The sequence below is a fragment of the Podarcis liolepis genome, assembly GCF_965112155.1.
Source record: "Podarcis liolepis genome assembly, chromosome: 3".
Classification (NCBI taxonomy): Eukaryota; Metazoa; Chordata; class Lepidosauria; order Squamata; family Lacertidae; genus Podarcis; species Podarcis liolepis.
In genome coordinates this window covers 62,262,529-62,286,175 of record NC_139557.1, presented here as the reverse complement: position 1 = coordinate 62,286,175, position 23,647 = coordinate 62,262,529, and the positions used below count along the sequence as shown (strand labels likewise).

The following is a 23,647-nucleotide window of genomic DNA, read 5'->3' as shown; positions in this document are numbered from 1 at the left end:
TGGAAAATATATTATGCTTATATGCATATATTTTGATAGAATGAACTTAATGCTTTCAAAAGACAGCTGTTCAGCATGCTGAAAGCAGTCTCTCTCTCTCTCTCTCTCTCTCTCTCTCTCTCTCTCTCTCTCTCTCTCTCTCTCTTTTATCAGCTTCCCACACACAGCTCTGTAAATGGGAACCCCATCCTGATGCATGGTGACACACTCTGATATTCCACTCTTGGAAAACTGCTTGCTTGGGCTACTCTTGAGGAAAAACCAGCCAAAGCAATCTGGAAAGTATGGCACATTTGAACAAGGCAGTCCTGATGGCTCAGCACTATTTCCTTGCAATGATGTGTGCTTCAGTATCTGTACACTTATGAACTCCTGCTGACAGTTGCCAGCTCCATACTTTTCTTCTCAACACCTCCTGTGAATTTAATTCATCTTGCCATCCTTAAATATAACCTAAGGCTGCCACCACTTAATCAACCCCAGCTTCCAATATATTTTAGTGGGGTTTTTTGTTTTGTTTTTAAGTGCTTTAACTCTATGTTTGAGTTAGAGTGCCTGTGTTTTCTTCTCTATCATCCCTGAAGCCCTTCTGGACTCACAGAGTCAGCATTGGACTGCTGGTAGCTAAGCATAGAGTGAGATGGAGTGTGTGGTGACAAGAAGAGCCTGAGGAGAGGCAAACCAGTGGCATCTCTTTTTCCAACAGTTACTGTCTGCCGGTCCTTGCCTTTAGTTTGTGGAGCACATCTGCAGCAGGGAAAAGGAGTGCTAACTAGGAGTCACACTATGGCATCCCAGGTGAGGGGACTTCAGTTGCTGCAGGTGTTCAATGTAGGAATAAAGTGGAGTCAAGCGTTGGCTGGCTATTCTTACAGTGTAGTTGTGCCAGCAATTTTCTTTGGCTTCCCAGCCACAATCCTCCTGAAAGCAACACCAAACCTTACATTATAGTGGTGGCGGCCACCTAGCTGCATGCTGACCCATGGCTTTCCTTGCATCTTTCATTTATACTAGACATAATGGCACGAGATAGCCACTGTGGGCTGCATGTTCAGAGAAGCAAGGCTGATAGATGCAGTGTGCAAAGGGGCACAGGAGGGTGCTGAGGTAAGAGGCTATATTGCAAAAGGAAGGAAGAGGTGGGTAGGCCCCAGATTTATGAGTAAACATGCACAGGATTGAAATTTACAAGCAGAGCGGACCAAGTCTGGTTCATGCTAATGCGTCAATTAAACATGCACACAATTGAGCTCTGCAGCTGAAGATAGGCTTTGGAAGAGACTGGGTAGCATAAATAATCATATGGAATTTGCTAACATAGCACATCTTCTTAAATACTGACACTGCAGCACTGGCCCCAGATTCAGAGCAGGAGTCTTCCTTTTGTGTGAGTTGGTAAGACTTTTGCCTTATGAGCTATAGCTCCTCACCTTAACTAAAGGTTTTGGGAAATCAGCCAAATTATGCAAATCTTTCATGGTTCATGTGTATTTCTGCCAATCTGTCCAGCAAGAATGAAGGAAGGAGAGGAGGGTTTTGCCCTAGCATCCTGAAGCAGCAGAGGACCCATTTGACAGAATTCAAGCAGCCAGATCTGGGTTGGGAAAGCCAGAGAAATTGTTGCCCTACAGAACAGATGAACTGGCACCAAGCAGCTATGGACTGATGATTTTACAGTAAAACTGTTGGCTCTGTCTCTTTCAAGATTTTCTTGGGGCCCTGAGCTTGCCTCCTCCACCTCCAGAGTTTACCAGATGGAAGGGGGGGTCTCAGGCTGCCAAAGGGACCCTGCATTGCCTGATACATGAATAGGCACATGCCTATCATAGCCATTATTCATGATGTCCTGGTGGTAATGAGAGAAAGATTAGAGTTGGGTTGGAGCTGCTGGGAAATGCCACGGTATCTTGCTCCTTCTCTTCCACCCTTATGTTGAGTCCTGGGTCCAAGCTTGAATCTATTCTATGTTTGCTAAATTGTTGGTTTTAGTTCTATTTGGATTTACTGGCACCCTTTGTAAAGTGATTTCACTTCCCCACCCCAACGCTTTGTACTCATGTAAGTGGCACATAAATAAACTCAATCAACCCATCAAATAGATGAAATCTCAAAGATACCTTTAAGGTATTTTCTAGAGGAAACAAAGGATCCTCACAATGCCAGCCAATTTTTGGTCTTAAAAATTGCTGAATCCCAGCCTTTCGTCATCCAAGTTTCCAGCATGCAAAGAGCTTGTACACCTAATGAAGCAAATTTCATATGGACAGAAGTCATTGTATCAACTTTATAGGAAACAGAATTTTCATCCTTAAACTGATGGAACACTGCAAAGTTGTCCTACCATCACTGTGGAGCACAACTGGGGAGCATGTGGTTCTCCAGATGTTGTTGGACAGCAGCTTCCATCATCCCTAGCAGTTGGTTAACCTGGCTGGGCTGATGTGAGCTGGAGAACAGCAGCATCTAGAGGGCCACAGGTTCCCTATCCCTGCTGCAGAGCTTTTGTTGTGACTCTGTAATCAGGCAGTGGGAAAGGAGGTGAGGAGAACTGAGAAGTCTTCTGGTCTCTTTTCAGTCCTGCAGTTCTTAAACATTCTTTTAACATGTATTATTAATCTTTTTCATAAGCCTTTCTCCTCGTCCCAAGGTTATGGTGGAGGGGAAAGCCCTATGTGCTCATTCTGTATCCACTTTTTACATCCCAGAGAGAAAAATAAGATTTTTCAAAAGGATTAGAAGAGGGAAATAAGTTGTGCGTCCACAAAAAAAGGGCACAAGGAATATTCACTTTCTAGGCTTGCTAAGTGTAAAGGTATTGCACTAAGGGGGAGTGGAAAGAATGGGGACAGTGTTGGAGTCATGCATTGATTTGAATTTATATTGGCAGATGCTGCATGAGGTGTCATGTTTGTTCAAGTTTTGTTCCACAGCGGTGAGCTGCAGGAATCATAGATGAAGAAAACAGACTTGGTTGGGATGGCTGCAAATGTCTTGGCTAACCTGTAAACACCTCATTCATTTTCCCCATTTGAAATCTCTAATGCCATAGAGGCCCATGGACTCAGCGTCTTCTTAATCAGATACTTAGACATATTTAAAATAAGGACCCTTCTAGTCAAGCCTGAACAAGATTGGCAAATATCTTCAGGAAACGGTTTGGTGGCAGCAGTTTCCATCACTATACCAGTTTACAAATCACTTTGTGAACTGCATTCAGATACCCCGTACCTAAAGCTCTTATCAACAGGGTACCCTGTACATCAAATGGATTTCTTGATCTCAGTAGAGAACATTTTTAAAACAAGGAAGCTATTTAATAACCCTAAGGGTGGATTCACGTGTGGGGAATATTGCATTAGATTTCCTGATTATAACACTACCTCTTCTGTCACATTTTCTAATGTTCCTTCTACACTGCAATAACCTTTGTATTATGGAACTGTGGCTTTTGGACCAATATACCTGCATGTCATGCTAAATTTCACCCACACCAGTGACACAATAATGAGCATCATCAGACAGCATCACTACTCCCACTCTTTTTGCACATGCATACACCATGATTGCCCCCATGAAAACAGCAGGAAAGAACTGGACGTCAGTATACTGCCCCAAATTTTATTCCCACAATATTCTTACATGATGCTTGTTGTACTTCACTGCTATTGCCTATGCATACATTTGGAACAGGATAATGCATACTAAAGATGTGCTGAAGAACAAAGGAATCGTACGTATACCATCTTCAGCCAAACATCTCTGTGTGCCCTGTACCCTGACATACTGACAAATATGTGAATGCCAGATATGCATAATTGTAACTCCTGATTTTTTAGGTGTAGGCAAGCTGCCATTCCATCTTTTGCCCATTGGAATAGATGCACTACATTTCCTTGTGGGTCATTTTGAAGGCCAGGATAGGCAGGTGAGATCTCACTGATTCAGCAGAAATTCTGCACCAGCTGAAGCTTCTGAACCATCAGGCAGCCCTACATATAACGTGTTTCAGTAATCCAGCCTAGATGTTACCAGAACATAGACAACAGAAGTTAGGCTATCCCTGTCCAGGACATAGGGGTGCAGCTGGGCCACCATCTGAAGCTGATGGAAGGCACTCTGCACCATGAAGACCACCCAGACCTCAAGTGACAGCAGAGGATCCAGGGTTACCCCCAAGTTATGCCCCTGCGCCTTCAGAGGGAGTATAACCTCAACAAGAGAAGGCAACCTCCCAGCCATCTGGTCTATGGAACCACCCAATAGCAGTGCTCAGTCTGATCCAGACTGAGCTTCAGTTTGTTGGCTCTCATCCAGTCCATTATCAAGGCAAGACATTGGCCCAGCACATCCACTGCCTCACCTGAATATTGGCCATCCTGCTTAGTTCTAATGGGAACTGAAGTCTAACAATATCTAGAGGCTGCAGGTTCCCCATTCCTGTGCTAAACCCTAATTTCCTGTATCGGGAAGGGCCTTGGTTTAGTGGTGGAGGATCTGCTTTGCATACAGAAACTTTGTCTCAAAGCACTTCAGGAACAGATAATGTGCTTCTGATCCATCTATTCAAATGAGGAGGGATGGTTGAGCTGTGATGCAAATTATGTGGAACTTTTATAACAGCTTTCAGGGAGACTTTGTCTTTTAGAGGACACTTAACATGAGCACTATTTTCCTCTGGTGGGACATGCTCTAGGTCTTGCATTAAATGCTGCATGTGCAGCAGATGCCCGCTTTGGTGTGGCGTCTGATGCAAAGCCTTTCATTCCCATTTTTGCATGTGTTACCTTGGCCAGTGGGCTAGCTTGAAACAATACCCAGTGCCTTTTGCAATTCTGGTTTTTAAAGTGGGAGGAAGAAAATTTAAAGTCTGCTTCTTCCTTGCAAGCTTAAGTCTAACTCTATCTTCCAATTAGAATAATTGCAGCCTACTTGTCGGCCCACCTCCGCTTTGCAAATCAATATTCATTCCACATCTGATAACGTACACGCAAAGGAGCAAGAGACGCACAGAGAGGCTGCATGTTGTTCCATCTCAAAGGTGGCAGGTGGCTGCATTTCAGTGTTATGTTATGTACATGGGAGATGTGTTTACACAACATTTTTACCAGGGGGTTTACAGCTAAACTATTGCTGTGAGTCCCACTGCAAATGCTTGCATTTTCTCGTGGCTGAATGTCAATTCCAATGCCACGAAGGCTGGCAGCATAAACCCCACTTGGTGGAAATTCCTCGCAGGCAGCCGCAGTGCCTGGAGACAGGCAGTTAAGTCATGTATCCACAGCAGTGACCAGAGGAGGAATGACCCTTGGGAGGAGCACAAAGAGAAGAAACACCTTGGTGCACCTGTAGCAGCAAAACCGGACACCTTCACCTGCCCCAGCTGCAATAAAACATGTCTCTCCTGTATCAGTCTCTACAGTCACAGCAGGCACTGTAACTCCATTGTGCTTCAAGACAGATGGATGCCAACAACAAAATGCTTATTTTACTGAATGCGTATCACTAGGGAAATGAATAACTGAGCCTTGTATAAACTTGGTGGCTCTTTGTGGTATTCTGTTTATTTATTATAGCATTTATACCCCACCTTTCTTCCAAGGTAGCACACCTGGTTCTCCTTCAGTCTCTATTTTATCTTCACAACAACCTTGTGAGGTAGATTGAACTGAGAGACCCAGTGTGCATGATTGACAGAGTGTGGGCTTGAACCTAGTCTGACACTCTAATCATCACACCACACACTTTTGTACCTGGTTCCTTTATGTATCCTCTCTCTGTGTGTGTGCTTTGCCATGATTCATCTGAAGCTTCAAGTTCTCCACTGGGAAAAATGTATAAATGATCTTTGTTTTTTATTGGGAATTTGCAGGAGGTGAGCATTTACCCTAATTTGCTTGCACAGAGATAATTAGTCTTCCTGTTAATCAAATTTTTAACCTGCACTTTTCAGCACATTCACTGTCACTTTCCTAACTGCATTTTTTGTGGATTTGTTGTGACAGAATGCTTCAATCCACCTTAATTGTGAAAACCTACATTTTCAGTATTAGGATGAATGCTTAATAAACAGGTGCTCTGGAGGAGCCCAAAGCTTCCTGATCAAATGTGATGCCCTTCACAACCCAATATTTCTGCAAGTAGATGCCACATAATTAAAGTTGCTAAAAATAAACCACAAAAAATTACAACATTAAAAGTAAAACAGTAGTACAGTAGTATAAGTTATCCAATGGGGCAAAATAAAGATTAAGGCTGCATACACACAACATTTGATTCCAGAATCAATGGAGACTGAGTAGTTCTTTTTTCTATGTAGGCCACCCACAATCTACATCTATTGCATATGTTTTAGCCTAAAAAGAGCTTCTTGAGAAGCTGGTTCCGTTCTGAAAATAAAAGCCCATTGCAGATTGATGCTGCAATACCCTGCAGCGTGCCTATTTGGAAACAGATGTTGGTGGTCCTGGCAATGGGCCACCATTGGTCCACATCTGCTCAATGACATAGTGGGTGGGCATATACCAAGGTCACAATACCACTTCCTTCCTCTTCATTCACCTGGGACTTTTGCAGGGAGGAAAAGGGGAGTGTTTTCAAATGCATATCAAGTAATCACACCCAACCTCGTGGACAGTAGGACCTAGGATCAATCTAGACTGAAAGCAGCATGTTGAGGACAAACAATTTTGGATTGGGGAAAAAATAACAAACTACATTTGGTTAGTGTGCATGCAGCCAAGGCAACCAAGAAAACCAGAGAGGACAGTGGATGTAAAGCTCATCTCCTTCTCCTCTTTTCAAGTCTTTACAGCAATATACTACAACCTCTTTCGGGCCAGAACTGGCTCCTAATCTTTTCTCCAATTAAATTATAGCAACATTTTGTTCATAGGCTTCACACAGTCAATCATCATCATGTCGACAGATTTCAAACACATCCATATATCTGCAGCCCCTGCTGGAGAAACCAAGTGTCTGGTTATTTATATTGTGTGAAGAGAGGACTGTTATCAGGCCACTGGATACAATTCATTGTTTCTGTGAGTGATGACAAGCTTCCTTCCTGTACTTAACATCTGATTAATGTTTGACATATTTTAATGAGAGCATTGAGTAGTCATGAAGAGGAAATAAAGAAGGCCTTGTCGTGGTCCTCTTCGGAAGGGACAAGATTGAGAAAATGTATGGCAGAATGCTGGAGACAGAGGAATACCAGTGAAAAATAAATGTATGACGTGCCTCCCAATGACTAATTTGCAACTCATTACATTATTTAGAAACGATGGAAAGACTAAGGCTTGGTTCAGACACCCACTGGCTCTACAAAAGTGGTCATGGGAATTGGGGTGGGAGCAAGGGCTGCTAGTAGGCTTGCAGCCTGGTGGAGACAGCATTAGTAATATAAACTAGGGCTTCCATGTGTAACCCAAAAATGTGGCTGCTGTGACTTTTGCAGTTATGGAGGCTCTTTTTGGGATAGCCTGGGTTGTGTAAATGTTAGTGGCTGTCCCTAAAATCACCATGTAGAGGCTTCAATTCCTACAGTCAGCACCACTGTAGGATCTCCACCAAGCTGTGAGCTAGCCAACAGTTCTGTGCACTCAACAGCTGTCTGAAATAGACTCCAAATTATCTTATACAAATGGGTGTGATTCCAAGATGAGAAACATACCTCCATGGCTTCCTGATCTTGGTCAAAGCCTGCTTTCTTCTCCTTCCCACTATTCTACCCGCTGCTTTCCTCTGTCCTTGTTCCATCCCCTTTTGGTTGGACATTCAACTAAGAGCGTGGTCTGGAATGGCTTCTGCCTCTAGACCTGGCTTTGCTCTCCATCCTGATGCAAGTCCCAATCCAGCCAAGATCTGTAGCTCTATCTCTCTGCATGCTTAACTGCCTGTGGACTGGATTTGGTAATTGGAAAGTCCTAGTATACTGGAACAGGCGGTCACCCCTTGCATGGATGCAGCAGCTGTGCCAAAGTGAATGCTACACTTGCAAAACTTTGAAGCAAATTAGCCAACTTGGTGCCCTCCAGATGTTTTGGATTATGATTCCCATCATATCTGACCATTGGCCACAACTTCTGGCGGACACCTCCTTGGCTACCTCTTCAGAAGAACGAGATAGCAGGACACCATTGCTTAATGCAGGCTTCCTCAAACTTGGCCCTCCAGGTGTTTTTGGCCCACAACTCCCATGATCCCTAGCTAGCAGGACCAGTGGTCAGGCATGATGGGAATTGTAGTCTCAAAAGATCTGGAAGGCCGAGTTTGAGGAAGCCTGGCTTAACCATAAGTTAAAGAAGTATGAGGCCCTGTTTTCTTTCTGACTCATCAGGCACCCTTAGCAACATGATAACAAATTCTCCCCCTGCCATTCAAATCAAGATCTGCCATATAACCAACTACATATACTTCCCTGTCTGTATTAGCTTGTCTGTCTTTACTGGGGGTAGATTCAGGTAGGTAGCCATGTTGGTCTGACGCAGTAGAAATATATTAAAAAAATAAAAAATTGTCCAGTCGCACCTTAGAGATCAACTAAGTTTGTTCTTGGTATGAGCTTTCGTGTGCATGCATGCTTCTTCAGTGTATACAGGAATCATCTCCTCCAATACTGCTTCAATACATGACTGCGTCTTAAGACCAAGGGGACCCTATTAGCTGTCCCAACTGTGGCAGAGGCATGGCTGGTTGGGACAGGAGAAGGAGCCTTCTTGGTGGCTGCATCCAAGTTATGAAGTATCTTGTTCTGCAAGGTTTGCTTGACTCCTTCCCTTGCCATTTCCTGCCATTTTATGAAAACTTTCCTGTTCCAGTAAGTTTTTCTCAAGCCTGTTTTTAAGGCTTTTATCGGCTGAACCTGTTTCAGTTCTTATATTGTGCATGTTCTATCCCTGTGTGTGTGTGTGTGTGTGCGTGCGTGCGTGCGTGTGTTTGTCCTGTTGTTTTATGATGAGATCGTCGTATTTCAACTGGTGTTAGCTGTTCTAAGCCATGTTAATGCATTAGTGGGATATAAATCTTTTGCAGAAGTAAAGGGGACACTATTGCATATGTACACAGAGTGATGATTTGTTCCCAGTTGAGAATGCTTATTTGGGAAAGGACAGTCCCCCCTTGCCAATTCTGTTACACTGCAGGTCTTATAACAAGACTTGTAGTTCTGTAACCCATTGTGAAATAATAGGCTTATTTACACAAGCTCACAGGTTGTTACTGTGAGGCAAGTAGGAACTTTCTATCATAACAACCCTATTTTGCTGCTGCTGTTTTTTCTGAAAGCAGCAGCCACCAACATCGTATATCAAGCACGTTTAAAATACATGTAGACACACACACAGAGAGAGAGAGAGACGATACAAAATGCAAGGAAGAAACTGGGGTAGTCTAATTTTTCCTAAATATGGTGCTGTCTGAAAGATTCAGGCGCTTTAGAAAAATTTACATGCAAATTTTCCATAATGCAGTCTTTTGCCATTCTGAAATTATTATTGTAAACCAGGTATAGAGAAATTGTTGTGGAACTCCAACTCCCATCAGCCCCAGCCAGCATGACCAATGCCCAGGGGTGATGGGAACTGGAGTCCAACTGGTCCCCACTCCCCTGTTGTAAACCCAAACACAGCAGAAAACTATGGAAAATGAATCGAGCCCTTAACAAGGAGAATTAAGATAAGGCAGGTGGTGGGAAACAAAATAAAGCCTTGACTGTCCTTGTGAGGCAAAAGCTAGTGCAAATGAGAAAGAATAACCTAGAAGGATTCTGAGCAGTATTCAGATTTTGTGAAACCAGTCCTCTCTGGTCCACTTTTCAGGCTGCATCTTCTCAGCATTATCTCTCTCCTGCTTCCTTGCCCTGAACAAGACTTGATTATGTGCTGGATCTTACCCGGTGACCCTAGCTGACTTCCTTTTCCACACAGAGCAATGGCAGGATAATTAGTCAAAACCAGGACGATGGCTTGCTTAGCCAAGTTCGTTTTTCTACTTTGACCCTACAGTTAGTCTCTCCTGGCCGACAATTGCCATTCTGCAGAAGGGACAGCGCCAGATACGCTGCCTCAGCTTACAAATGCAATACGAGACAAACAGATTTAGACATTATTGCTGTACATGTTATAGGTCCAGTAAAAGAGAGAGAGAGCACCCAAGAGAGAAAATCCAAATCCATACTCCACTAAAAACATATAAAGATGCATAGGTAAATACCATTTGTTTTGTCTCAAATCAGTCACCTAGGGCAGCTGGCTGCCTCTGCCTCTCGATGTCTTGCATTTGAGGTGGATTCTACCCCCCCACCCCACCCTTGTGCAGATCAAAGGATCTAATCATGTGAACACAGCAGAACCAAAAGTGCTCAAACTTACCTCAGGCATAGACAACATGGGAAGCTTGTTCTCGAGTTCCTCTGACCTTGATGAAAGTTCCTCCCAGAAATCACACTCATATTCTTGTGCCTTCACCAGACCCAGTTCGAACCACATAAACTTGGAAGTGAAATCTCACTGATTTCAAGGGAGCAGCATTCCAAGCAAGTGAGCTTCGTATCACAGCCTTAAGCACAACTCTTAACAATTTGACACGGACCTATAGAAAGCAATCTGGGAATCTCCATCTACAGGACCCATTTCCTATTGGTGCACCTAACTGAGGTGGATATACATGCCAGATTTTGTTTTATGGAACTGTTTTCTTTTTAATAGTTGGAAGTATCCCTGAGTGAGGCAGGGTAGGGTACGTGCTTTCCAAATTAATAAAATCAATATGCTGTCCCTGCAGATTTTTTTTTTCAAAACACTTCTCTCTTTTTTTTTACAAATGCCTTTTTGTAATACATAAATGCAACAATGGCACTTCAGTTTAACCTTCTACTGCCATGACTTGCACTAATACCAAGAAGCAATATTGCTTACATTTTAACATACAGGTATTTTTCCACCTTCAGAATTTTACTTCTGGGCCAGGGAGTGGGAAGAGAAAGAGAGAGCCGAGGGAAGGTCACAAAAAAAACAACAACAACAACCAATGAAGGCCATCTGCTCAGAGCTGTGAAACAATGAATACAGTTCCACCTCATAAGTAGCTGCTTCTAATTATGAAATTCACTATACTTTTCCCTCTAGAATAATATGAAAAAATACTCTGGAAAAGAGTGTCACTATGGCACTGGATAGAAAACTGCCTAGAAGCACTCCCCCCCACCCCCATTGCCACAGGCCAGGAAATAATTTCTGCTCCAAAGCTAACAAACTTAAAATGTGCCATTTCCATACCTCTTCCCTCACACACGCCAGTTCGATCCAGGCTGAGGCCTCTGAAAGATATGCTGCAAGAAGCAGGCGCTTGGGAGGCACATGCTGTAGCAGCACTGTTCTGACATTTGCTAAGCACCAGAGTCCCTCAAGTGACTGGGAGCTAAGCCATTGACGTCACTGAACAATAGGCAAAATATTTCCTCCTCCTCCATAGCCCTGAACTGTAAACACCAAGCCTGAACACAGCAGGCTGAACATTTGGGGAGAGGTGGGAGAAAGAGAATGTGAGAAGCTCTCATGCGATGCTGCCTGAAAATAAGCAGCTGCTATTGCTGCCGCAAAACAAGCGTCTTCATCTCCATTCTGTGTGTGTGTGTTTGTTGTGTGATTTATGCTGTAAGATTGTTGGAACAGACTTGATTTCAGAGCCCAAAGTAGTAGAAGTGTTATAAGGAAAAACAATATCCCTCTTTACATATATTTCTTTTTTTTTTTTAAGAACCTGTCCCCATTGCTCTCATCTGTCCGCGTGCCTTAAGTTAAGTCCCAGGGACGCATTTCCTGAAAGAATTAAATTATCTTCCTTTTCAACCAGTGGTTATAAGAGGATGTTGAAGAAGCAGGCCAGAGCAAGGGGACAAAGGGCAGAGAGCAGGAGGAGAAGGAAAGAGGGAAAGAAACATACGGAGTCTGCCTTCAACAGTTAGGAATCTGCCTTGTACTGCATCAGACCATTGGTTCATATGGTTCAGTACTGTCTGCACTGACTGGCAGCAGATCTCCAGGATTTCAGACAGAGTTTTCTCTCAGTGCTACCTGGGAGTGCCAGAGTTTGAACCCGGGGCCATTTGCATGCACAGCAGTTGCTCTGACACCGAGCTGCAGTCCTTCCCTTCCTCTACTGTTCAAATCCGACAAAGGAAATTGTGTGTGTGCCATCCTATTAGACCTTTCTATGACCTTCAGTTCCACTCATCACAAGGTGTTGGCAGTGCAACTGTGAAACCCAGCAAGCATTGTGAGACTAATCTTCAGCGGTAACTTCTGCAGGACAGTCCCAGACAGTTGCAGTGTACTCTCTTGTTTCTCCAGCTTCTTCAAACTGAACAGCATGGAGAATATTTCTCCTGCATTTTTAAAGCATTCTCCATCAATTAATAAGGAAATTGCATTCAAAATTATCGGGGGGGGGGCAGAGAGGGCTAGTGAAATTTTTGTGGGTGGAGTGCAGGGTTCCTTGTAACACTTTGCTTCCTTTCAAGGTGTTTGTGGGTGTCCTTTCTGAGGGGGTAGGTATGAGATGGTGCTAGTGAGGATATATCATTATTTAGAGGCTAGGCAGAAGGTAAGATCAGGATCTGCTTCTCATTTGAATTGCTTAACAATTAGGGTTGCCATACATCTGGAATTTCCCAGACATATCCGGAATACTGTAGTTGGCAGCAGTGTTCGGGTGGAAATTGGCAAATTGTCTGGGAAAATCCCATGTTGGCAGTGTCATTTTCGCTCAAACCTTTGTGCCCCCCCCCCCACAAAGAAGCTGAACAATTTTGCCAAAAAAAGCTCACTGCTTGAAATATGGCAACCCTATTTAACAATAAGAAGAACATTTGAGGGGGGGGTGGGTTTTTCTGTGGCAGGACTGTGAGTTTTATGAAGTTCTGGTACTCAGATGCCTGGGCTCTGTGTTCTTTAAATGAAGTGTATGTCCTTTTACCAGGTTCCAGTGATGGAACTCAAGACTCTATGTTTGTCCAAAGGAAGCATGTGGCACCACCACCTGTTCAAAAAGCCTTGTTTTGAAAGGGAAGGTGCAACAGCAAACAAGATGAAGAATCACATCTCTGGGTGTGTGCCTTTTGTGAAAAGCTAGTATTCTAGTGAAGATGCTAAAATTCTAATTTAGACTTCTGCTGCCATGCTGGCTTTGCATAGGTTGGGAGTTTTTGACACGAGGCCACTTTAAATCATTTGGTTCTCAAACCTGTATTCTGAAAAAGTAGTCTGAAGAGGGCTTTAACCACACTCTTTTTCTGAACATTTTAAGAGAGTCTGGAGTGGAACACGCTTGCAGGAGCCCTCTAGACGATGCTCCTCTTTTATGCAAGTATGTGGGTGGGTAGAATTGGATGGTTTGAATGAATGTTTGCATTAGTTTCTGAAAAATCCCATAGACAGGCTAATTCTGTAACTGGGAAATTTGTATGTCTGGATTGTATCTTCAGCATTCCCCCCTGGATGCAACCCTCCCTGTCCTGGATGCCGTCAGCAATTTATGGTGGTACAATGATAAGCACATTTCTGCTCTGTCTGCAAAAGTGAACCATCCCCATCCCAGTGAACTGTTCAGAGCTCCAGTGAGACCAAGGTCCAATCTCAGTGCTGAGGCATCTGAAATTAATTAGTTAACATCAATATGTTTATAGCATAGTTCACTGCTGAACTTCAAAATTAACCATATAAGAGATTTTTCAAACGCTAGAAGGAAAGGGGAAAGTGTGAACATTTTTGCCAAATAGGAAAAACTGATTTCATTCACATTTTGGATTTTTGTTTCATAATTTGGTTACTCAGTCATAGCTAAGCTCAGGGCTCCCCGCCCCCCAGCTGGAGCTCACCAAAGCTCAGCTCCAACACCTCTCAGGTGGGCACCATTGCCATTGGCTAAACTCAACAGGATTTTGTTCTAAGTTCCACACAAAACATTCACCTTCATAGCACAGAAAACTTCATTCCCTATAACAAATGTAATTGGTTTCTGAAAAATCACCAGTGCACTCAGACTGCTAGTATTGTGAGAGGGATTCAGGCACATACCAGGAAACTGGTGCTTTGTTACCCCAGCACACTTTATAAAAGAAACAGAGCTTTCTGCAGGTAGGAAAGTGACAGGGAAATGCATGGGAAGGTATGGAATGAATGAATGAATGATTCATGAGAAGACACATTAAACATACTGTAGGCAAATCAGGATGAATGCTCATTGTCACATAACCTCCCCACAAGCAAATTAGGATGAATGCTCAGTAAGGCAAGCCCTATGTGTGTGTGTTCATGCCTGATGCAGGCTGTTTTGCAAATTGCTCTGTAGTAGCTGAAACTAGCACCCCTTATAATACAAAAGGCCACAAAACGAGACATTGGTTGCTGTGCTGAGTGAGTCTTAAGCTTTAGAAACTATTCTTCTGTTAAGTAGAAGAGCAAAGGCGCGCGCGCACACACACACACACACACACACACACGCACACGCACGCACGCACACACACACACACACACACACTATTCTTCTAACCGACTCATGCCTGCCAGAAAAAATTAAAGATAGAAGCAAAACAAGAAGTTGTCTTAGCCCTCCAAAACAAAATGCAAACCGCATCATTAGATTATACACAGAGGAGGATAAAATGGTATGGTGGTGAATAAAATGTCACTGTGACTTTGAAGAAACATTGCTGGAATATCTGCCCTTCCTTATGCATGAAGAGAAAGACAAACACTCAGTTTAAGCCAATGGAAAATCATAATAACCATATTTTACATTTTAATTGGATTATCTCCAACTAATTAAAAAAAAAAAAAGGTCATGGAAAGTAATTACTGTGAATTGTGGAGAAGTCTCCAAAATGAGGATATTAGAAAGCATATTAGGAAGTACCTAGGAAGGTCCCTAAGGAGTATTTGAGTAGGAAAAAACTTAACAGAAAACAGAATATTAACTCAAAATAAATGCACGGCCATGTGCACAAGAAGTAACTAGAAAAATATGTTGCTACGTGGCTCTGTGAAGTCCCATGAAGTAAATCAATGGCCTCAACATAAGTTTAATTATTTCTATGTGAATGAGCTGTCACACATTCATTCACTTCCACTTTATAGTGTTGTGAGTTGGGGGGGGGGAGTGGAAAGGTTAGGTTGTATGATGCTTGAGCCCCTTCCAATACTTGGATCCAGAAAGGCTTAAAATCTAATGGAGGATCCCATTGTTGAATTAGCCAGGCAAGGGCCATAATGGCCCCTTGGTATGGGTCATCAGTATAAGAAAGGAAGTGGCTCCCTCCCTCTCCTGGTTGGGTGTTGGAAGGACAATAGTCAGAGTGTGGTGTGAGTGTGGGGCTAGAGGCAGTCAGAGAGTGAGAGCCATGTCTAATTTCTGATACAATCGAAAGCTGTGGCTATGGGAGAAGCAAGACCCTCCTGCAGTGTTGATGCATAAACCCCCTCCACCATAGGCTCAGGTTGTATTTATGTATGAATAAACCATACATCATAAAGACACCACAGTCTCCACTGTTCCTCATTCTAATGAAACTGAACCCTGGTTAAGCACCTGGAGCCCCTGTAATCTTACCCCACTCAGAGATTGGGGTGGCGTTCCACAATAGCTATGCCTCCACCATCTTGTTGTTTGAAAGAACAGACCCATTCAATGAAATGTGGATGTGTGAAGAGGTTGCATATAATGTGAAGGATTAGATGCCCTGAGTTCATTCAGTCATTGTACTCTACTGATCAGCCAATCGTCATGAATCTGCAGTGTGAAACATCACTCACTGCAGACTTCCTACAAGGAATACTCAGGGTAAGGGGATGGGGGCCTCCCTCTCCTTGGTTGCTGCTAGGTGGTCGCAGCTTTGGTGACAAATATGCCACCTTTCAGTTTACTGTGTCATGGGAAATTGGACAATTCCTCTGCATGCCTTTACTTAAAGCCTCGCTGCTTTCATAATTCTACTTCTTCTTGCATAACGAGGATGGTGCCATCTAGAAGCCATCCCGATATGGCACAAAGAATCACAGACAGTCAACCAACACAATGCTCAACGTGCTTGCCCTATTTTCAAAGCTGGGTTAAACAGGAATTTGCCAAGTCGTGCATCCATATAACAGAAGAATCTGACTAGATGAGGAAATGAGTTAAAACATCCTTTTAGAGCTCTTTTGCCGCCACTTACCCAGCTACTAGCTGTGCTATCTTTCCACTCAGCAGATGCATCAGTCATCTCTCTTTAATATCAGATACTCTCTATCACCCTCTCTGATTAGTTCCTCTGCTAGCTGCTGCTTTGATAGAGCGGAAAATATTAGACTGCATCACAAGTTAAGGTGAGAAGTTCAAGAGACCAAGATTTCGTCTCTCGCTGCCTTTTGGTTCTATATAGAACATGCAGGCTGCCGGCCAGTTGTGTATGCGGCATATTGTCAGGTTAGGTTTTAGTAGGTGTATGTCACCACTGGTGCTCATATGGAGAGCTTTTACATGATTTGAGAAAATCCACATGGTATGTAGCTGTCAAACATCATAGTCCATTCAATTAAACTAGTGTCTCGTGGCAGTTTTCCTAAAATGTGGCAGCTGGAACATTTCAGCTGGCCCTATCACAGCTACTCTTCCACAATTTGATATCTTGAAACATGGCTAGCAATACGTGGCACATCATGGCGAGCACTTTTAGGTGCCCATTTATAAGTACTCCAGCTAAGGGAAATGTCCCTTCTTGCTTCCTGTTCCTCTGCCTTGTTTAAGAGGATCTCCCCGCTTGAAACCCTTGAGCTGAATTCTGCAAAGATCTACTGTGTTGGCATATTTGTATATATGTGCAGTGCCCTCTTCTGGGGGGAACAAATTTAGCTATGCGCAAAATGAGTGGAAATCAGGGCAACTTTGGCATTTCAGAAAACAAGATTAACCTCTGACACATGGAACAATTTAGAAGCAGATACTTGCACAGGCATGCTGATGAATGAACTATGTTAGATGGGGGCAGGGGGCTGGAATCCAGATAACTTTGTGTCCATTAGGGTTTGTCCTTCCTTCTCTCTCTTTTTAAACCTCCCACCACATCTTGCTCCTTCCCTAAGGAAAAGTGAATCTGTCCATTTTGGTTTGTTTGAGTTTCTCTTTTGAATCTTTAGTCTGCAGCTCAGTTCAACACAATGCAGCACAAGGTTGTTGTTTTTAAAGCCCTCATGAAAACCCACCAGCATTTTAGTGTGCATTTCTCCTCAATATACATTTTTTTGCAAAGCATTTTCTGTAATATAACACATTTTGTATGTTATTTTCCCTAACATATGCATTTTAATGCGCGCTTTCCCCCGACCCATGCATTATTTGGTCAGAGAACTGTATTGCAAAATTTGAAGAAGTGCGAACTACAAAGCATTTTGCTTCACATTTTGTTTTGGAACCAAGGCAAAATAAGAAGTAGCCAGAACCCCACTCCACATATAGAACTCATCACACAGCCCCTCTCAGTTGCACAGTATATCATCATCTGAGGCAGGATATAAACAAAACATAGAAGCAGCTGTCACTCTGCATTTTTATCCTGTGGGTGATCCCAGCTTGACAGACATAGTTGACAGGGAATTCTTAATTGACAGAGATACTGACCCCCAGTGATTTGAACGCAGTTTCCATCGTCATATTGCCTCTCCCTCACGCTTCAGGCAGCCTGTGTGCCTTTATTATTTATTTAAGCACTTCATGTACTTTCATTCAAATAAACATTAATTGATTGCTTTGAGTTCTTGTGGTGCGTTTGGCTGCACAGGAGCTCCACGGAAGCCGCTCAAGGGTGGATACACTTATATGTAAGTATGTTTCAACAGAGCTGAGCTTATTAAGGTAAACTGTGTCTTCGCAGAAAGCCTTCAGGGCTTTAGGCTACCCATCTCCACCTCTCATGCCTTCACAGGAGTGTTGACTATTTCCTCCTCAAAGCACTCTTCAGGGTTTCACCCATAGCATTTTGCCTTCTGCGGCGAAGAGAAAGATGGTGTCTCTCTCTCACACACACACATTCCACATGCAGAAGCTGGGTCTTATGTCAACACGGGTGACTCCACTGAGCCTGAGAGCAGAAGCCTGGCTCCAGGGGTGCAGGGCAGGCCAAGGCGCAGCAGTTGGTTGCTGGAAACAACAGGAGGGGAGAGTGCTCTTGTGCATGAATCCTACTTGTAGGTTTCCCACAGGCATCTGGCTGGCCACTGTGAGAACAGGATGCTGAACTAGATGGGCTACTGGCCCAATTCACCAGGATCTTCTTATCTGGCACCTCACTCTACCTAATATGTAGTAGGTTCCAACCTGGCTCCTCAGTCTCCCAGCTTGCCCTAAATAGGGAAGCTTAGAAGGCCATGCTGTCATTGGGTCCAGGTACGTTTCTCAGCTAACTTAGGCTACTTGTTGTTGTTGTTTTTCTTCCCCTCCCTCATTTCTTTGTGAAGGAAGAGAGGGCTCTCCACCTGCTAGTCTCCTAAATCTCTGGCCTCAATGACTCCCCTCTCCACCTTGGGAGGTGGCCCATCTTCTGTCCCATGACCTGACCACTTATCTGTGATAGCCCTCTCCAACTCAACATGCTGCCAACTGAAGGGTACGCAGTACCAGCACCTCTTTTCTGTTGTTAAAAAGTGTGGCACTTGCTGTAACAACTTCATGGTGAGTACTGGCACCTATTTTTTTGGGGGGGGGGAGGAGTTCTGCTGCTGGCCACGGCTGAGCTCCAAGGGCGATTTGTCTGTGTCTGATGCTGCAGAAGAGGTGGGCCAGCGGTGGTCCTTATCATAATCACCTTATCATTCATTTGTAAAACTGCTGCAGGGATGGGGTTCCTAACATCAGAGCTGCCAGCCTATCAGAACTGTGCACAGACATCTTCCCCTGCTTATGGAACTGATTTTTACTGAGCTTCACCCCGTGTTTCTAGAGCAGATCCATGACTCAATGAACTTAATAACACAATGAAAGCAACAGCAATAAAACATATCAATCATGAAATTAATATATTGTAAGATTGGCAATAAAATGTGACAAGCATTAAAAGCACAAAAACCCTAACTGCAGTAAAATCAAGGAGTAGGTGTGTAGCAGATTGTTACTTGCTGGGTTTACATATGTAGCCAGACAGCTAAAATCCCATATTTCCAAACATGATTTGAAATTTTAAGTGTCTTTATAACCCCAATGGAAAACACTCCTTTTGTGACTCCTTTGAAGAGAATTCCCAAGCCTGAGAAAGTCCTTTCCTAAACCATATGGCCACCTGCCCCCCCCCAGCCCACCTGGCAGGTGAGGAAATAGTGAGCAGGGCCTCCTCTGATAATCTGTGTGACTGGGGAGGCTCATATTGTAGGAGGTGCTCCTTCAGATATCCCGGACCCAACACAATTTATGGCTATAAAAGTCCATACCATTACTTGCAATTGTGCCTGGGTACAAATTAGAAGCCAATGGAGAATATATGTAATAGAGTAATATGTTCCACATAATGGGACCCAGTTAGGACCCTCATTGCTCCCTTTCCAACTGTAAACAATTGCTCCAGATTTTGGAGGGCCCTTGGTCCCGCCCTGAGTACACCCACCCACTCTACTTCTGTTCTCCTGCCCATTCACTTGCCCTTTCCCTCAGTCCATACAATCACTCAGAGGGAGAATGAAAAGCAAGCAAAGGATGCTCTGCTCACCTTGGTTAGGTGTGAATAAGCAGTGGCAGTAAGGAAAGGCAGCAGGGCTAAGAGGTTTCAGAGGTTGGGAGTGGGCCCTCTGCCGTGGTGTGGCTTTGGCAGGTGCCCAATGATGCCTATTCTTGATGCTGGCCCTGGAAACAATATGGTTGGACATGGTGTGTATCTAGCATATATATACAGATTTGCTCCTATAACACTGAAACTTCAACTAAATATATGCAGAATAGCAAAGAAGGGGAAAGATAAAATATAAAGCCAGATCCTTATTTTCAAACTTGTTATTTCTGTGAATTCGTTGGAATGTGAATCTTAGCACTTCAGAAAGCCAACACAAACCCACTCCCAACGGATTTAAAGCAGAATTTCTGCTTTCTGCATCTGCTATTATGTAAGAGCATTTTCCCATCTCTCAACTGAATCGCTGCCCACCCTCTAATGGAGAGCCTGCCATGTAACAGGAGGGCTATTCCCTGTGTATTTAACTATGCAGCAAGCAGGAAACAACCTAGAAGTACATGGTGATCTCATTGCAGGGTCATTTTTTCTTACAAGTCTTCTCCAGGACAAGTTGGTGTTTACAACTCAACAGCTGTCATGGGTTATTCCACACTATTACAGAGACTTATGGCACAATCCAAGGAGCTGCTGTGCCAGCACAAATACAAGATTGCACTGAGAAGTCCAGTGGCAGTAAAAAGAAAAGAAAAGGCCACAATTTTCAGCCTTGCGCGGTGTGACCTGACACCAACCGGACTGCAGATGCAGTGACAGATATCAGGAGGCTACTATGCAGCTTGTGAAACACGAACACATACAAAAACTATAGTATCTGAAATAAATATTGGTGCTGAGTAAAAAAATTATGTTGGGTGAATCAGTCCGTCTTGAGGATAACTTGCCAGAGCAAGCAACTGTGGTAAAACACACACAGAAGCCCACAACTATTCAGTGCTTTCTTCATCATCATCATGAAAATACTGTTCTGTCCCCTCTCTGCCCCATTCTGCTCCACTGCCACCCCTTGCAGCACCAAAACTGGCACACCCATCAGCGGTCACATGTGCGTCAGTCACACACAAGTGGGTCAGTGCCTGCAATGTGTTCTACATCAGACTTCCCTTGCAGCTGGTCTGGAGGCTGCAGCTGGTGCAGAAGACTTAGGGTGAGCAGGGCTCCATACTGAACATATCACGGCAATGCTGAGGGGTCTGCACAGGCTTCCTGTTGGCCATGGAGCCAGTTTTCAGGTTCTGCTATTAACATTCAAAGCCCTGAATAAATCCAGACCAGGCTATTTCAAGAAATACTTTCTGCTCCATTGCCCATTAAGGTCATTACAATTGGCAATTGCAACCCAGTTAGTTTTGCCATGGCCTGGTGATTATCAGCTTGTGATAACAGAGGCAGGCTTCTTCACTGGTGACACCAGTTTTGTGGAATGCCCTCCCCGCTGAAATACATGAAGCTCCAACAGTATTGGCAGTCAACCAGCTTCTGAAGACACACCTGTTTAGACAACGATTCCCCTGAGTTTGAACTTTGAACGATTTTAACTTCTTCTTTTTTGACTGTTTAATTGTTGTGCTTTTTAACTGGCAACTATTCCCCTGAATTTGAACTTTGAACAATTTAAGCTGCCCCCCCCCCATTTTTTTTAACTGTTGTGCTTCTTAGCTGCCATGTTTTGCTGTATATTTTAGTTCATGTTATTTTAAGGTTCTGTTGTCTATTTTAATTATGTACACATTTTTATAGCTGCAAACTGCTTAGAAGCCATTTTGGCACAGACATAAACATTAATAATAAAACAATAAAAACAACCTCTTCTTTTGGAAGAAGGTTAGTTTGAAGCTTGATTGCACCTTTAAACGCAGGAGAAAGTGCTTTTCAACAGTGCAAGTACTTGTGCAAAGGAGTGTGCGAGAGAGAAATTGCATCTGGCCAAGTTGGTCCATGAAAGCTTATGGCACAATAAATTGATTTCTCACCTATAAGGTGTCTCAAGATTCTTAACTGCTTTTTTGCAAAAAAAAAAGGACTTGTGTGCTCCACTGGAAAAAACAAATTTGATTCAAGCAAGCTACAGTACGCTGCATGCTGCTAACAGAAATGACCCTCTGTCAGCAGCCAGTCAGATGTAGTAGAAAATCTCAGCAACAGCAGCAGTTTAGGAGCTGATAATTGTTTAGAAGCTGTATCATCCACTGCTTGATATCCTTCTAATTATTATTTTCCCTCAGGATTAAAGAGAATCAATTTTAAAATGCTAAGTTCAATAAGATTAATTGGCAATTAAGTGCACTTTGGCTCTGGAATAAAAATGATTGGTTGCATCCTATGGCATGGCTAGGAAGGAGGACAATACCTCTGTACACTTCACTGCAAACCAGCCTAACGTGTCATGGTTTCATGCAAGGTTTTAATAAATTAAGACCTCTTCTAGATTTTTACTGATTTCCTCTTCCTCATGATCCAGTTCTTAGAAGTGAATCTCAGCTGGGAGACAAACATGTTTTTAAAAAAACCTCCATCTGGAGAAAACAATGAAATGGGTTGTATAATTTTGCAGGGAATGGGAAGACCATTGCTCAGTGTCCTGTGTAGTGAGGGGGGCACTGAGTTGCCCACACTGTCTGCATCTAGCTGCCTGATTCTACACAGTAACAATCATTAGATCTTGTAGCTCAGCTAAATCTTACACAGAACAACAAGGCACAACTCTAGCACTTTTGCTCTTTGCTTTCCCCAAGAACCATAGTTTAGGGACAGGGGTAAAAAAAAAAAACAAGGAGAAAAATACTGATATAAAACATCCATTGGAAGTGAATAGTGAGGGCATCTGACTGTTATCCTATCACCCTAGGCATCCTTGAAAAGTGAAGTCAGTTGCCTCTAAAAAAGTCCCACATGTTGCTTGATATGTTGTTCTCTGTGCACCTTTGAGGTCTTGTCTGTCTTTGGTTCCAGCCCAGGTGCCTTCCCTTATTTCTTTCCAGGGCAATTGGCTAGCCACTCTGTGTGGCTGAGCAGGGATTGTCTGAAGCACAGGTAGCCAATGTTGTACCTTCCAAATGTTGTTGGAATCCAACTCCCATCAGCCTCAGCCACTGTGGCAACTAGTGAGGGATGATGGGAATTGTAGTACAATAGATTCTGGGGGGCACCACGTTGGCTACACCTGATCTGATGGTTAAATTGACAAACATCTGCATTCAGCCTGTTGCCTAATCTGGGCATCTTTTGTTTAAAAGTTTCATTTTTTTATCAATAGCTCTGAAATTCAACTTCACTTATTAATTTAATATGATAGGCAGAAATAAATCTAGGTGTGGGTTTTCAGAAATTGTATACAATTAAAGTTTGTGCCTGTAACCAATATTGTGATTAGCATAATTCAATGCCACTATGTGTACACATATGGACACATTCAGAGCAACATTAAAAATTTAGCTTGATAATGTAGGACTTCTTAAATTTTGCACTGTTGCTCTGAATGCATCTCGATATAATAACATCTGGTTACTTAATCTACATAACAGGCAGATATACCTGGCAATCATTTAGTGTGACAACAGGAGCAGAATGAGACAAGTGAGGAGGAGCACTGAAATAGCAATACCAGACACGGTAGAAATTATACTTTCCCCAACAATTTAGGCTCTGGATCGTCACTTTTAGTTCTGACACTGACAATTGATAGTTTTCCACATACAGTATCTAGCCCAGTGGGACTTGGAAGGGCCCTGACCCTGGTAAGCAACCAGGAAACATCCATGCAAGCTTCTACAAGACTTTCTTAAAGCAACAGTACTCCCTCAAAAACCAATATGAGTTTTGTCATAGTGGCAAGTGATATGGTTCCAATTAGACAACAAGAATACAAACAAATGGCTCGCTGCAGACATCAAATTAATC

General features: G+C 43.2%; 1 protein-coding gene across 1 annotated transcript in view; it reads right to left on the bottom strand.

Moving 5' to 3' along the window:
* The window catches only part of PDE7B (phosphodiesterase 7B), a 165,178-nt gene extending 153,765 nt beyond the window's left edge, over positions 1-11,413 (bottom strand). Inside the window, exon 1 of the mRNA XM_083498173.1 lies at positions 10,371-11,413. Within this exon, the coding sequence (XP_083354299.1) occupies positions 10,371-10,487 (117 nt within the window). The 5' untranslated portion in view covers positions 10,488-11,413. The remainder of the gene's footprint in view (positions 1-10,370) is intronic.
* Positions 11,414-23,647: the final 12,234 nt, after the last annotated feature.